The sequence below is a fragment of the Numida meleagris genome, chromosome 1 (genome assembly GCF_002078875.1).
Source record: "Numida meleagris isolate 19003 breed g44 Domestic line chromosome 1, NumMel1.0, whole genome shotgun sequence".
NCBI lineage: Eukaryota > Metazoa > Chordata > Aves > Galliformes > Numididae > Numida > Numida meleagris.
In genome coordinates, this window is record NC_034409.1 from 131,010,792 (window position 1) to 131,026,752 (window position 15,961).

General features: G+C 43.0%; 1 protein-coding gene across 1 annotated transcript; it reads left to right on the forward strand.

Moving 5' to 3' along the window:
- PDCL3 (phosducin like 3) lies at positions 10,451 to 15,138 on the forward strand. Its single transcript, XM_021401080.1, has 6 exons — positions 10,451 to 10,456; positions 10,949 to 11,078; positions 11,669 to 11,759; positions 12,083 to 12,226; positions 12,666 to 12,874; positions 14,694 to 15,138. The coding sequence occupies exons 1-6, from the start codon at positions 10,451 to 10,453 to the stop codon at positions 14,834 to 14,836; spliced, it is 723 nt and encodes a 240-aa protein (XP_021256755.1). The 3' UTR covers positions 14,837 to 15,138.

Genomic DNA, 15,961 nt, shown 5'->3' on the forward strand with positions numbered 1-15,961 from the left:
ATTTTTGTTGTTGTTGTTCTATCTGAAGGTTTCTGATTATCTATCATTTCTCTGCTGGTGTGTTATAGGGCAGCAATAAAGTGCCATAACTGCATTTGTTTCCTTTTCTGCAACAGACATTTGATCTGTTGGTGGCTCCAACCAGGGCTAACACTCAGCTTAATGAGCTATATTCACTTTTTAAAAGCAGAGTGGAAGGAAGAATACATCTGGAAAGTATCAGTGGTCCTGTTGAGTAGGTAATGGGACATGCAGGTATAAACGCACAGCCATAATGCCCAGAAAGTACACTGACATTCAAGTTGCTTAATAACCTTTACAACAGAAACTAAAGAACATCACTCAGTAGTTCCTCCACGAAGGGAATTATACTTTGTATGGCTTTATTCTATCACTTAATAAATTTTATGTTCACTTCCTGCTGATGTTTATGCTGTTTTTCACTTCAATGCCTGCATCTCTCTTTCTGTTTTTATAGTATTTACATCTTTGCTCTCTCATTTCATAGCTTTTCACCACTGCTTCTCCCAACAGTTTCTTCTGCTTTGACCATCCTCCCCCATTTTGGCCTGGCACAGCATGTCCTGGTACAGATGAAGGAGAAAATGCTATGTTCTGAGGAGGAACGTGGTTTGAAGCAGGTACCAGAACACGCTTCCTTTGAGAGGAACTGTAGATTGCTAATGCAGTGAAAGTACAATAAAAGTCCCTGGACATGGAAGTCATGTTACTTCCTTTTGAATTATAAAAATGACAATTAAAAATAATATATAGGTCCATTGAGAAAAGAGATATTCTACAGAAGGTACAAGGAGGAGTATAAATACTCCTTAATGGTGATCAGTTTTTAATTAGTGCATCCTCATTTCTGCCAGGGATCGGTACTAAATTTGTGTTCTATGTAAAAGATGACATGACTTCATCATGGAACTTCTGGAACTTCTGATAATTTCAGAGAGAGGAAGAGTAGGCAGTTCTGATGAGAGTGCTCTTAGAGAGACAGGCAGTCCCAGTGTGCGCTTGTAAATTTTCTCAGCAGAATGCTTCAATGGAAAGTATTAAATGATGGTGAAGCCCTCAGTTGTTTACAAAGATATTAAATTACCATGATTTGTTCCTGCTCTCCTTCTCCACCAGGGAAACCAGAGCAGAGGGCACAACAGAAGTGCTTGGCCAGAGGTAGGCCGCAATCCATACCACAAGACGGGTTTATTCCCACATATGGAAAGATAGACACCTCGGTCCCAGCAGTTAGCAGGAGAATCAAGCCCATACAGCATCATGAAGGAAGAAGTTCCCAGACTGGTAAACAGTAAACTCACTGAGGAAAACTTCCTGGATGGCATCCCAGCAAGCACTGCACATGCATGTACTGCCCTAGAAAAGTCAGGCCCCAGCTAAGTTACCTGATGTGTTAAAGTGACCCTGATAGGAGAGATCAAAAAAGATGAAATTATTTTGAGATGAGAAGGATGTTAAATCTTGGAAAGGGAAAGAGTCTAGGATGTACGACAGGTGCTTAATGTTTCCTCAACAGATGCATGAGCTATGCATGAGCTCCCTTACAGCAGCAAATGCATTCCTCAGTAGAGTCAACTAACAAAGCAGGATTTAATCCTCAACAAGCAACTGCATGATGTTTGAATGAACAGAGAAGCTCATAAAATAATAAAAATCTTTTTCCCAGCTCAAACAGCAATCTTCACCATCAGAGAGACTTAGAGATATCTGAGTCTCAAAAGAAAAAGTCGGCCAAGCATTGTGACAGCTTGATACAGCCTCTCACTGTTCGCTGCTTTGTGTCATTAACTCCAGCTAAACCAGTGCCCTGGATTCAGTGCATGCTGCAGCAAGAAAGAAACAAAATTTCTCCTCTGACCTAGATGGAGGACAGCTATTTTCAGGTTATTAATGTGGACTTTTTTTATATTCTGCATTACGTGAGGTAGGCCTATTGACTGCTGTTTTAACACTATGAAGCACTGACATCTAGCTGATATCACACCTGGACTGAACACTGAGGGGGTTAAAAAATAAAAACCGAAGAAATGTCAGTTTCTCCCAGTGAAGTACCCAGCCATTGAGTCATGGAGTTGAACTCCCTTTTCTGTTGCTGTTCTGGCTTTGTGCAGTGTCTTCAGTTATCACAAGTCCTGAGCAGGAGGATAGAGCCCTAGATCCAAACATCAGGCACAAGAGTAGGTACTGGGATAATACAGATCCTTTGTAGGCTGTTAGCAACAGAGCTGCAATATCTAGTGCCTTGGGCTGACAGCAGCGAATCTGAAAGAAAGTGTAACAGCCAAACTGTACCTTAGGCAGCTCCATGAATACCTCCTGGGTCAGAGGCTTGTGTAGAAAGATGCCTGAACTAGTGCTTATGAAGAGAGGTATACCCAGACCAGGCCACATCTGAGAACACATTCACCCTCCTTGGCCTGGGACTTAGAGTGCTTGCACTGTGACAAAGAAAGCAGCACGTTTCTGCAGGGAATGCTCTTTCTGCTCCTCTCACTTTGAAAAGCACGCTCAAGTTCTAATACAGGTCAGTGACTGAATTTGCCACTCCCTGCAACCAAGGGAGACAAGAGCACAGAGATAGCACAGGGTCAGCTTGCATGTTTTAACTGGTTTACTGATACACATTTCTAAGTGTTTGACTGATTCCTCTCCCCAACTGTCAGGCTGTTGGCATAATAACCAGTAAAGCTGTTATTAGCTGAGCTTAAGTGAACTTGTATTTTTTGGGGAAGAGCAATTGAGAAGCTTCATGATGATATTGCTGACAAAAACATCCTCACAGATGCTACACACAGCACTGCAAAGAAAGCCACACAGTTAGCTACAGCAAACCGGAGAGACCACAGCATTCATCGCAATGCTGGAAACAGTTTTTCCATTCTCTCCCACACACACCCCTTGTTTGGGAGTCTCCTGAGCAGCTTGTACAAACAGAACAGTAAATTTCCAGCCCATCATACTTAGCAGCCCCAACATATTCAATAAACGTTAGTTAGTTAATAAGCAGTTTGCCCCCCAAGTCAAAGGGGTACATAAGCTGTGACACCAAGGAGAGCTGAGAAAGAAGAGATGTAAACAAGAGCAGAGCCTGACCCAGATGCTAGGGTAGCCTTCACAAATACTCTGATAACATGTAAGGGGTTATTTGGGGTATAGAGGTGCTTTATTAAATATTTAAACTGACAGTGATTAAGAGCACCCTAATTGAAGCAAGCATAACATGGTAAGCATGCACATCTTCAAGAGAAGGAAGAAATAGGCTTCCTTGCTGGAGGACAGAAACAGTATTGGCAAAGTCAACAAAAGCTTCCCAAAACTAGTATCATAACACTGGGTGTTATCTTCCTAATTGCCTTCAGACATGGCAAAGAAAATCCAAGAACTGAGAAAACAACTCAGGAATCCTGTGTGCTCCAAGGGTGCTCTTTCCCAAAGGCTCTCCCTGGACCACTATTCCTCTAAGTCTCTCTTGTATCTGCAGCTGTGCCAAAGAAAGGGGCAAGACACTGGCAATGGTGCTACCCCTCCCCAGCCAGGTTTTTTTTAGCTACCAGTCTCCAAACCAGCCCTTGCAGGTGAGCAGGTACAGGCTGCAGACCCCAGAACACCTACTGAGCATTCAGCCCTGGAAGACTACATGTTCCCAAGTTTGCTGCTTGCATGGTGATGGAATGCCTCAGGTTTGTCACACTGCAGTCATATTCAAGCATATATAAACTTACTAGTTAAACCAGATGAGTTTTGCGAGATGTAAAGAAGGGGTTATTTAGCAAAAAAAAAATTTAAAGAAAAATACACAACCAGCACCAACCTTGATGGCTGCCTTCCCTCTGACCTAGTCTTAAGCTGACTCCTGTGCCTTAGGCATGAGCAGTACCTCAGAGCCATCTTATCTCAGCACAGGTCACACAGTTCCCCAAGTTGGAGGCAACCCTTCACACAAGCCTGGGTCCTCCTTACCTTCCTCTGCAGCAGAGCTGAGACTCTGGGAACCGTCTCCATCAACATTTCCATTTTTTGGTAGGATATGCCAATACAGATATGGGAGGTTGCTGCTGAAACCTACTCCATAGTTAACATCTCAACTCATGTACCTGCTATGATGAGGTCTCACTCCAAAAAAACCTCTGAAATTCCCATGACATTTCATTATGAAGGCATCAGAGGCAACCTCTGCCTAAGAAGCTCCTGTCATCATTCCAACCTCAGACTCTTTCTCCACCCCCCATGCAAACTCAAGTTATGACAGCACTGTGCTCAGGCATGCATGGTAATAGCTTGCCAAACTGACATGAGTTTTGTTTGTTTTTTTTTAGGTTAAAAAAAATCTCAAGGAAAAAAAAGCACAAACCAGAAGCAAAAGGGTTTAAACACACACGATACCCAGCAGCAGATGTCAAGAGCAGCTGTGTTGACACAGCAAAGGGAGCAGCACAGTATGGCAGGAGCTGCATAGGCCCCTGCTGCTGCTGGAGCACCACGCTGGGGGCAGCATTTTGGATGGGCCAGGAGCCAGAACAGCATGAAATATAACCACCAGCCTGATGAGGGAATGGGGGAGTATTTTTCTTCAAATACAGCTCATCTTGCCAGCATTGACTGAGACTGCTGTAGGAAGACATCCTGCAGCCCCCTAGGGAGCTGCTGTTGCTTTACAAGAGAGTTCAGCTTATGACACAGGTCAGCACTTAGTGTAATTTCACCCTCTAAATTTCAAGCCAAAGTTGGCCATGCTTATGCAGATAGCTATAGCTGATCTTAAGCCTACTCTCAAAACAACATTCACCCCTACTATCCATGCCAGAAGCCTCTTATCTCCACTGCTCCTAACAGCCAGTGATACTGGGACTGACCAGATACCTACACTCTCCCCATTTGACTTTTCAGAAGTGTTTGCAGTTTACACACTAGAGTTTTCACACACTGGAAGTCCTCCAACTGCAGTTTTATCTGTAGTGCCTAGTTCCAGGCTCCTCACCCTCCACTGTATCCATTTCTTCTGGAGAAGAAAAATGGGGAGAAGTCTGAGTTGCCCTAGAGAAAGCAGCAGCAGCATCTGAATGACTATGGGTCAAATACAGGAAACAGGCTCCCAAATATTGAGCTGGTAGGGTCTGCCTGGAGGTAGTTTCCTAAATAACATTTGTCTGAATGGATGAATATATCTGAACCTGATGGATAGTAGGGCCTTTCTGTTCTATGCTACAAACAGAATAAAACCATAATGCACAACAAGCATTAATACTAGTTACATCCTCAGTAGTGTTACAATCCCAGGTACAAACCCAACAGTGCTCAAGCAGCCATTTCCAGCTACATAGGTGTAGGACACAAGCTTTAGAAGGTCTTGGGAAAGGTCATTTTCTAGGTTGCACTTTATTGTATGGGTTTACTTTATCTGGATCCTAATGGAACAAGCCTCAAAGAAACTAAGGAGAGTCTTATTAGAATCATGCTTAAGACAACTTTATAGATCCTTAAGGCTCAACTGCTGACAACATTTATACACTCTCTATATAGAAGACTCCTCAGACAACATTCCATGAACACAGAAATTGAGGGGACAATGCCAAATACAATCCTCAGCCCAATGAGCATGTAGTGACACTGAAGTGACAGCACAACCCTATTTCAGCATTCCAACGTTAGGTAATTCATCAGCTTTACCATCATTATAAGCAAGCCCAGATGAAGTTCCTCAGGTGCTATCAGATGAACCAGACTTTCACACACTGAATAAGGAGATTTCAGCTACCCTCCCACCTGCTTTAAAGACAACAGGTAGTGGAAAGAAAACCATCTGTTTGATGCAACAAATACTTCATGGAAGGGCATAAGGTTGAGTCCTTTTCACAGTTATTCATAAAAACAGTCTCACTTTTTTCTTTTGAAGAACATTGATAGGGAAACCTAAGCAACTTTTCAGACACCCACCTAGATATGCATACAAATATAGACAAAAAAACTATGTAGAGCACTGGGCTAGGGAAAAGAAGTCAGCAACAGCAATAACACAATCCCAAGTGCATGGCAGCAGCTAGAACTCCTGTGACTGGCCATTTTTGTGGGGTGGCTTAAGTGTCACTGTCTTCTTAGGAAGAAGCTGGGGAAGAACATTAGGTAACACCCCTCCTTGAGCGATGGTCACACAGGAGAAGAGCTTGCTCAGCTCGTCATCATTTCTCACAGCCAGCTGGATGTGTCGGGGCAGGATCCTGGCCTTCTTGTTTTCTCGTGCAGCATTCCCCGCCAGCTCCAGGATCTCCGCAGTCAGGTACTCCAGCACTGCAGCCATGTAGACTGCAGAACCAGGGCTGACTCTGTCAGCGTAGTGGCCTCTTTTAAGGAGCCTGTAGACTCGACCCACAGGGAACTGCAGACCAGCCAGGGCTGATTTTGTTTTCTTTGGTGCAGGTTGGGGCTTTGTGTTTTCTTTTTGTTTTTTTGCCCTTCTAGTCTTTCTGTATTGTATGGAGAGGCGGAGTTATGGAGATTTTCTCAGTGCCCGGGTGCTTGAGCTTTTGGTTCTTTCTTTCTTTCCTCGTTATTCGGCTGGTTCTCTTTTTTCTTCTTCTCCAGCTTTTGTTTCTCTTGTTGTTTTCTTGTTGTTTGGTGTTGCTGTCTGGTGGAGTTGATTTGTCAGGGTTCTTGTCTAGGTGGTTGTGCTGTTTCCCGGCCTACTTTTTGTGCGAGCTCGGTTGGTTGTCAGCTTTCTCCTTGGGTCTTATTGTTGTCGATTCAGTTAGGTGGAACAGGGGATTTTTTTTTTCTTTTGCGTTTTCTGGGTGTTGCTGCTGTTTGGGCCACCTTTTACGTGGTTTGTGTTTCACGATGCCTTATGTCTTTGGTAGCTCTGGGGGGAGTCTTCCTTTTCCTTCTGGCTAGCTGGATCTTAAGCCTTTTTTGTTTCTTTTGTTTGATTTTTCTTTGAGTTCAAATTTTATGTTTTTTTGTGTTTTACCGCCCGCAAAGCCTTATCTGAGGATCTTCTTTGTGTTTTGGCTATCGTTTTTAACTTCGTTTTTCTTTTGATTGTTTGGGTGCCTCTTACTTTTGGGTGCTAGTCTACATTGGGAAGCATGACTTCCGGGATAGCATTTGTTTTTTCATGCTAGGTTTAGTTTTTTCTTTTCTGTACTGTTCATCAGGTTATTCCATTTAGTTGGGTTGGCTCTACTTGTTTTGTATTTGTTCATTTACTTCCTGCCTCGGTTTTTTTTTTCTGATGGAGTTTTTGTTATTGGATTGCCCTATTTTGTGTTTTTTTTACGTAGCGGAGCTTAGGTGTTTAAGATATGTTGGTTTTGCCTTTTGGATGGGATTGGTTTTACGTTTTGCTTGTTCGCTGTTTTGGTCTAAGCAGAGCCTTGTCTTAGCTTTTTGGCTGCACTCTCTCACATACTTTTTTTGAGCGTTTACACTTGTGATATGCTATGGTCTTTTTTCGGTTTGTGTACCCTGTAACCCTTGCTTTTTTGCCTTAGTCTTGTTGATGAAATAGATATTCCCTTTCCTTCCCAGGCTTTTATTTTCGCCTATTTTGTGCTTTGCTCTATTTCATTTTCTAGTGGCTTTCGTTCATTGATTCCTATTTCCCCGAGGCTTTCGTTGTGGCTTTTGTGTTTACGTTTTTCTGCTGCTTTGTCGGTTCTTTTGGGCAATTGCTGAGTCATTCCCACCTGTATTTTCTCTTCCTCGCTGTTCTTTTTTGCGCTGCGTAGTAGGAGTGATATACTTCGTGGGTTTCGTCTCTTTTGGTGCGGCCTTGGTGGGTGATGTTTTCTTCTCTGGCTATGCTATACCTTCAGTTTCGTCTGTGTTAGGGTCCGCTGTTCGGTTTTTGGGATGGGGTATTTTTGTTTCTGCTCTGCCTTTAAGAGTTGCTTTTCTCTTTGCTGGTTAGTTTTGTTTTCGACAAGTATATGTTGTTTATTTGCTTTTTGGTATTTTTCGTGCGTTGCTGGGGGTTGATCTGTTGTATTTTGGGTGGGGTAGGCTGCGGGGTTCTTTGGTCATAGAATCTGGGGATGGCCTGTTTTGTTCAGTCGTATTGTGTTCACCTAGTTTCCGGCAGTGCTATGCTGGTTTTTGTTCTCATTTGTGTGCTTTTTCTTGTCTCTGGGGGTTTGGTCTGCTCCTTTGTGTTTTTTGTGCTCCTGTTTCTTGTTTTTTCTTTTTTTTTTCACTTGGTTTGTAGTTTTGTTTCATGGTTTTATTTTTCTTTTCTTGTGTTGTGTGTTTGGTTGCAGCTGACTTTACCTTTTCTCTAGTTTCTGCCTGTTTGCTGTTTGCGTGGTGTCCCACCGGTAGCTTTGGCTGGCCGGTGGCCTATGCGGCCTGGCTCTTTTTGCCTCCAAGGCGGGGCATGTGCGTTTTCTGTTGGCTCTGTGTTCTGGTTCGTTTCTGCCTTCTTTGTGGATTGGCTTGTTTCTAGTATCTGAGCTTGTTCTCCCTTCTTGGTTTACTGCCATTCTCCCTTTTGGTATTCCTCTCAACCTCTGTCGTTCGTTGTTTGGTTTTTCTTTTCCCTCATGTGTTTCCTCTTCTTGCTTATGTCCTTTCTGTGTTTTTTTGTAGGTGTCTGAACTCTGTTTGTGGCTTCACGTGTCTGTTTGGTGTGTTTGAGTGGTGTTTTCCGGTTCTGGTTTTGATTCTTGAGCCGGCTTGTGCCTGTTACATCCCTGTCTTTGTTAGCATATTTGTATACTTGCCGCTGTTCAAACTGTTTGGCCTTCGCTTCTTGTTTGCATGTGTTAACTTTTGGTTTTTTGCTTCATTGTTTGGTTTCTTGATTGGGCCTGTTGCTTTTTCTGGTCTTGTGGAGCTATTAATTTGTTTTTCGCTTGTTCGTTTGACGTTTTTATCTTCTCTGTTTTTTTTTTTTTTCCCCCGTTCAGAGCTGTTCAGTTTCCGCACTGGTGTGAATTTTGTGCTTGTATGCGTGGGGTTGGGTCTTCCCGCCCTTCGTTGCCTTAGGGGGTGTTTATGGTGGATACTGGGCGCATCCACTTCTTTATTTTAGTGGTGAGTGTCTGGTGCAGGTTTCGCTGTGAATTTGTGGGGTCGTTGTGGTTATTGTTGTTTCCGTTCTGTGTGGCTGTCTCGGTGTTGGCCCTGCTTTAGTGTGTTTTGTTTGTGGGGGGTGATCGGTTTTTCTTTCTGCTCTTTGGTGGCTTTTCCAACCTTAACAATTTTGTGCTCTGGTGGCTGTTTCTGTGTGGTGCTTTTGTTGTGCTGCTCGGCTTTTTTCCCTCTTTTTGCTTGAGTGTGCTGGCCTTTCTCCTTTTGGTGGGAATCTGTGGGGCGGCGGGGGTCTGCTTCTTTTGCTTTTGGTGTGTGTGTTTTCTACGACTGCTTCAGTTGTGCCCTATTTTTTTCTTGACTTTGTTTGTTTTTTTTTGAGGTCTTTGTTGTTTCCCCCTCTTGCGTGATGAGGGGTTTGAGTTTTTTACACTTTTGCTCGCTGCTGCTGCTCTGTCTGTGGAGCTCATACCCGGTGCCCTGTTGGGTCTTTGCTGCTTGGTGTTTTAGGGCAGTCTGATCACCCTTGTTATGGTGGGTTTCTCTTCTCTACCAGAGGTTTGCTGTGTGCTTGCAGATGCTGCCGATGGCCGTGCTCAGGTCTTCTGTGTGCTGTGTTTTGATGTTTTTGCTGTAGTTTGTCAAGGGCTGCTTTGTTTTTTCCCTAGTTCGTTTGCAATCTGCACATGCGCTGCCTTGGGAGAGGCCTGGTCCGCCTCTCTATGTCACGCTTTCAGTTTGCCTGGTTTGGTTGCAGGGGCTTAGGCTTTTATTGGGAGGGGGCTGTCGTTGTTGCTGTGCCGGCCCGGCCTTATTCGGGGGTGTGGGCTTCGGCAGTGGCGCCAGGTTTTCCTCTGTTCCCTGTCGTGCGTCTGCGCCGGCGGGGTGCGTGGTTTCGGGGCCTGTGCTTGCTGCTCGCTGCGGGTCTCGGTCTCGTTGGGCATTTGCTGGTTCGGTCTGTGCTCCGGGAGTCTTGGCCTGCCGGTTGTTGTCCTGGTTGTGGTGTGGGGGCGTGCTGCGGGTTGGCGTGCATGTCTGTTTGTTGTTTCTTCTGTGTTCTCTGTCCTCTTTGGTTGTCCTCCCCTTGTGGGGGTGCGGCCGTGCTTTTCGTTGTTGTTTGGGTTGTTTGCTGGTTTTCTGTTTTCTGTTTCTTTTTTTTGTGTGGTTTTCTTTTTGTTGTTGTGGTAGGTGGATGGGTGGGTGGGTTCAGTGTTTTTTTGTGTTGATTTTTGTTAGGATTTTTGAAAGTGTGTTAGTCCCGGTGTACTGTGTGTTGGGTATTGAGGAGGTGCGTTCTCCTGCGTGTTGTTCTCGGTATGTGTTCAGATCAGCCCCTGTGAAGCAGTTTTCATTGTCTCCTGTGTTGTTGGTGAGTTTTGGGCTTGCTTTTGGTCGTTTTCTTGGGAGGATGCTGGTGAGGGTTTTTTGGTGTGCTTTTTTCTTTAGCGCTGGTCCCACCTGATGTGTGCTTTCTCAGCTTTTCTTCTTTTTTTCTCGCCAGCTGGGTGTGTCGGGGTGGTGTTCTTTTTTAAGATTGGAACGACTTCATTGCAAAGGCTTATAAAATTCAGAAGCAACCTCACCACAGACCTGGATGCATTCCCTCACAGTGGCCTTACCTGGCAGGGACTGTGCTCGCTTCCCTCCAAGCGCTGGCTTAGTGGTGATCACTGTACTTCCAGATCTTGTACCCTGCCAAGATGAGCTCTGAGTGGGATGGGGTAGAATCAAGTTACTTTTCATGGGGCTACAAGGAAGCCTTGGTGTCAGGAGGATGCATGCTATGACTTCCTGACGCGTTCCAGATCCGGATGGTTACACTTCATCACTGTGCTGTGTCTCTTGAAAAAAAACTTTCTTTGATGTGGCAAAGCTCTCCTGTCATCCATTTCTTGTTTCACTGTAGGACCCAGACAAAGACACCGAGTGGAATGACATCCTGCGCAAGAAAGGTATCCTTCCTCCAAAGGAAAACCGAGAAGAACAGGAGCGTGCAAAAGAAGAGGAGCAGCTTGAAATCCTTCAGAAGTCTCTCGGTGAGTGCATGTGCCTGTGAAGCAATGTGTCCTCTTCTAAAACCATTAGGGATACCAAAGCTAATTCTTGTATAGGGTGATGCATCTGTTAACAGTATTGCACAAATACGTTCCAGAATATATGGCCTCTTCCAGAGCAGGAAGACTTCTTGATGACAATTCCATGATTTTATACATATAAATGTTTCAAAACTGAAATAAGAACTGTCTGAGTGGAGTATGTCATATGAACGCACAAATAAAACATCTCATAAACATGATCATTGTATGCTTCCTCAATTATTCAGCCATCCCTGCTGTATTGTATGTTTGTGCTGCAGCCACTTGAAAGCTAGCTGTGGTACTTCGATACCAGTGTAGCCAGCCTTTGGCTTAGAATCGTCATTGTCTCTACTTTTAAATGTATACAGTTTGTAATATTTTCTTTTTTTAAAAAAAAAAAAAGTAATATTGGAGGGGGAAAAAAAACATATTTCCTGTACATAAATACATAAAACGTATTTTCCCATACATAAATTCTGTTAGATTGGAAGGCTGAGTTTTGTTCCCAGAATGAGATATTTGCTGAGTTGATATTGCTTCCATTCTAGTGAAAACGTATGAGGACATGACTCTGGAAGAGCTAGAAGAAAATGAGGATGAATTTAATGAGGAAGATGAGAAAGCTATTGAAATGTACAGGTTAGAGCATCATGCAGAACTTGCTTTTAATGAAATCTTTTTTTTTTTTCTTGTGCGTCTCTTTTGATTTCTACCATCTAGCTTGGTAGTATAGCATCTGCAGAAGACATGTCAAACTCCTTTCATGGAGCACAGTTGTACTTAGTGAATTTTGATAGCTTGAATATGTGATGCAAATATAACAACATCTGTAGCCAACTTCAACTTGCTTTTATTGCTTCAGGGTTTCAACGTATTTGTAACCTGCCTCTAAAATCTAGGTTCAGCCAGGTACTTTAAATGTATCTGTTTTTAAGATCTCTTTCCCATTCTTTGTTATTCAGGCAGCAAAGATTAGCAGAAATGAAAGCAGCTCAAATGAAGAATAAATTTGGAGAAGTTTTGGAGATTTCGGGAAAGGATTATGTTCAAGAGGTTACGAAAGCTGGAAAAGGTATATGGGTAGTCCTGCACCTCTACAAACAGGGGTAAGATCTTATTTATTTAACCTTTAAACCTCTCATGGCTCCTGACAAATGCATAGTTAATGTGGAAATTGAGGAACTGAATCAGGAGTTAAAAGAATTATTAGTAATTTGCTTTCTGTTGGCTTCAAGACAGCTGAGCTTTGCTCTTGAAAGGATGTTACCATGATCTGATGCTGCTCATATCTTAATTAAAAATGAGCAACAAAAAAAACAACAGTAAAGAAAACAAACAAACAAAAAAAACCCACACCAACCTCCAGTGGTACTAACTTCATTTGAATGCTAGTGTACTGGACAACAAAAGTAGTCAGAATTTGCTTCTGGTACATTTGTCTTCCCACTGAACTGTTATTTCTGACCTTTTTCTTCTGGAGAAGGTTGCTATCAAACATGTCTTTTCATTTTTCTTCTTCTATGTGTCTCTTGCTGTTCTTTACAGAATTCCACTCTGTGCCTTAATAAACCAACATTTAAGTGGACTTGCAAAAAAGTTCAGAGATGTGAAATTCATCAAAGCTATCTCTACGACCTGCATACCCAACTACCCCGATAAGAATCTGCCTACGATATTTGTCTACCTTGAAGGAGACATCAGAGCTCAGTTCATTGGCCCTTTGGTGTTTGGTGGCATGAACTTGACGAGGGATGGTGAGTCTGCATCAAACTGCTGTGAACATCTTTGCAGGAAACTAAAGAAGTGAAGTGAGAATTAGGAGAATGGAGATCACTAAGAGCCACGTGATGAGTCTTGTTTTTGTTGTTATCTTCTTCCCCCCCACCATTTGGCTCAACGTGTGATTGAGGTGACATTGTAAAAGCAGCAAGTATAGGCCAACATAAAGGTATTTATAAAGCTGTGGTTTGCAGAAGGTCGCTAGGGAGTAGTATCATAAAGCAGTGCTTGGAGGTAGGTCAGCAATGGAAAGGACTCTTCCTGTTGGCAAGTGAAACTGATGCAATTCCTTGTCTTCACTAGAGGTAAAAGGATACTTGTCAGCTTTCTGGGTAGGCGTATTGGTCCAGATATCTTCAGGCTTTTGCAAGGATGTCTTGATCTGAAATGAACTACAGATAAGGAGTGTTTCAGGTCCCTGCTGAATGGTAGCACTTGTCTATATCGGATTGGGATGCAGAGAGGATTTTGTAGTGTATTTTATTTTGTTTTTTAATAAAATCCTAAAATTTACAGGTTACAATGGGCATATGCTGTAGAAAATGCTCTGACATGTCAGAAGGAGAAAAGCTCACCAGTGAGACTGCTAATTTGAGAATAACTAACTCTGTATGTAGAGGCTGTCTAATTATACATTGACAAAAGCAATGGTAGCAGAACATACAGTTATCTTTCTCCCATCTTTAGCACATTAATAATTGATTTTGAGGAATCCGGAGGTAGCTGAGCTAGCTTAATTCAGTCATCACGAAAAGCTGGGTACTGAAATTCTACACTTTTCCTTTTATTTTATTTTTTCCCTCTCTAATTCTAGGTGATTTCCACTGGAGATTGAATAAAGTGTGAGCTTGTATTCATTAGTCTGTAATGTCTGAAGAAAATTAGATTTAATGATGGATTTTCGAGCAGGACTAGGAGAAAGGTTTCCACTGAGTGTGTTGTATTGACTTTCTTCTACTTCTGGGAAACGATCCAGTTTGGATCTGTTTAGTAATAGGCACGCTACTGATGGTGGAGTTTTTTTTACTGTCTTGCAAATGAACTAATAACCAGTGCAAGGAGTAGTTGGAAAGGGGTAAATTGCACTTACATAAAGTATATCCCTGAAAAATACTTGCAATTCAGGTATGTTGATGGAATAGCTATGTTTCTTTAGCCACTCAGGCTATTCCCTGCATCTTCTAACTGTGCTGAACTTGCAGTGTGATGCAAACAGCTGTAATCTCTCAGTAGTAAATGTGCAAACCTGATTTCTGTCCTTAAGTGGACAGAAGGAGGTGGTGTTCTTTCAACAGTGAAGTTGCCTTATCTAAAGCTGCTATTCTGTATCCATTGTCTTTTTGACATTCCCTGTTGTAAAGGGAGCAAGGAGGCCCAAGAAATGACATCGGTTGTCTGCAGAGCAGTACTCTGAGCCTGCACTTTTGTGGCTCTGTGCCCTGGGCTGAGATCTGAGCCAATACTCCTAATCTTGAAGGAAAGACTTGGCTGGAGTGGGGTGTGGGACAGGGCAGGAGAACTGAGATGAGGCGGCAGGGAAGGGATAGAGCCAGGCCCTGGTTTTGGTAGTGTTCATGGTAGGGTGGTAAGAGAAGTCAGCTGGGAAAACAAGGTGGGAAGAATAGTGGAGAACTGTCAAGACCTGAGGTCCTTTTTCCTTTTGAGAGTAAATCAGAAAGGTGAGGAGCTGTGTGTTGAGGTAAATAAATCAGCATATGTCAGAAGGAGTCAGAGATGGATAACAGCGTAGTTTGCTTCCCCATATTCATGGCACTCTTATTTTGCTCTGTGCAGAACTGGAGTGGAAGATCTCCGAGTCAGGTGCCATCAAGACAGACCTTGAGGAGAACCCCAGGAAGCAGATCCAGGACCAGCTCATGTCCTCCATAAGGGCATGTGTCCCAACCAGGGGAGAGAGTGACTCAGAGGATGACTAACTCCTGCATCAGCATCAAGATTGATACAGTACATTTGCAGCCAGTGTTCCTACCTAAAGGACTGGAGGTGCTCATCAAGATCTTCCTGAACCCCATAAGGGGAATATTTCAAGACAGCCATTTATCTAGAAATTTCAAGTTGGTGGTTTTTTATTTTGATGGTGTGAGGTTTTTTTTTTTCCTTTTCCCTGAAAAAAAAAATTATCACAGCTTCACTTGAGATCATGAAAGACTTTTTATATTACAAAGCCTGAGTAAATCTTACTCCAAGTTCTAAAATATAGACATCAGTAGATACAGAAGTCTCTTGTTATTATTTTCTTGATGAATTGCTGACTTTTTTTTTTTAAACTTAAAATATGAAATGGCCTAAAGGGTAACAGTTTGATTCTGTTGGTATAAGTAGTTGATCTTAAGCATGGTGAGTTACAACATGGCACTGAATTTGGCCTTCTGTTAGCCTGTCCTGTGTAGATGCTGGATGGAGAGTCTGGACTGTGTGGAGAGCTCAGGGGGGGTGACATGGGAGCTGCTGAAAGCCATGTGTGGGCCCTTTGCAGAGGGGTGCTGGCAGAAGGGCTAGCACAAGTCCAAGAGCTGGGTGCCCCCATGTCCCCAGAGGTGCATTGGCAACAGCTAGCATCTTCTGGGACCTGCTAAATCCAGAACTCCCTTTCACGTGCATCAGTTTGCTTAGCAGCAGTATTTTACCTTTTGCAGCATGCTCAATCAGGAAAGAAAATTCAAGAGAGTGGCATTCCAGTGTGAAATTAATGAATTCCACAGAATGAGAAGTTTGATGCTTTATTACAGTAATGCTGCTGCCCTATGGAAGGGAAAACAGCATTTGAAGAGCTAGTATCTTCCTATATTGAAGCAAAAATAAAATACTCAGTCTTCTAGGTGTAGCAATAGTAATTGAAGTCTTAGTTCAGTTCTATCTCTTCCTTTCCTGAATTACAGCTCTTTTAACACTGAGCTGTGTGCTTGTTTTGGATTGGAACAGTAGACACTGATGCAAATCTTTCTCTTTGAGATCAGTGTGGAGATTTTAGTGTCACTTAAGTCTTTCTGGCAAAACATCTAAAACAATACCGTGGAAATGAGCAAAGTGCAGCAGGATAC

Bases quoted from the DNA above. Each gene is read 5' to 3' on its own strand.
- PDCL3 (XM_021401080.1), top strand. The intron at 11,760-12,082 runs GTTAGAGCATCA...TTTGTTATTCAG, and splicing joins AAAGCTATTGAAATGTACAG to GCAGCAAAGATTAGCAGAAA. The intron at 12,227-12,665 runs GTAAGATCTTAT...TGTTCTTTACAG, and splicing joins CTGCACCTCTACAAACAGGG to AATTCCACTCTGTGCCTTAA.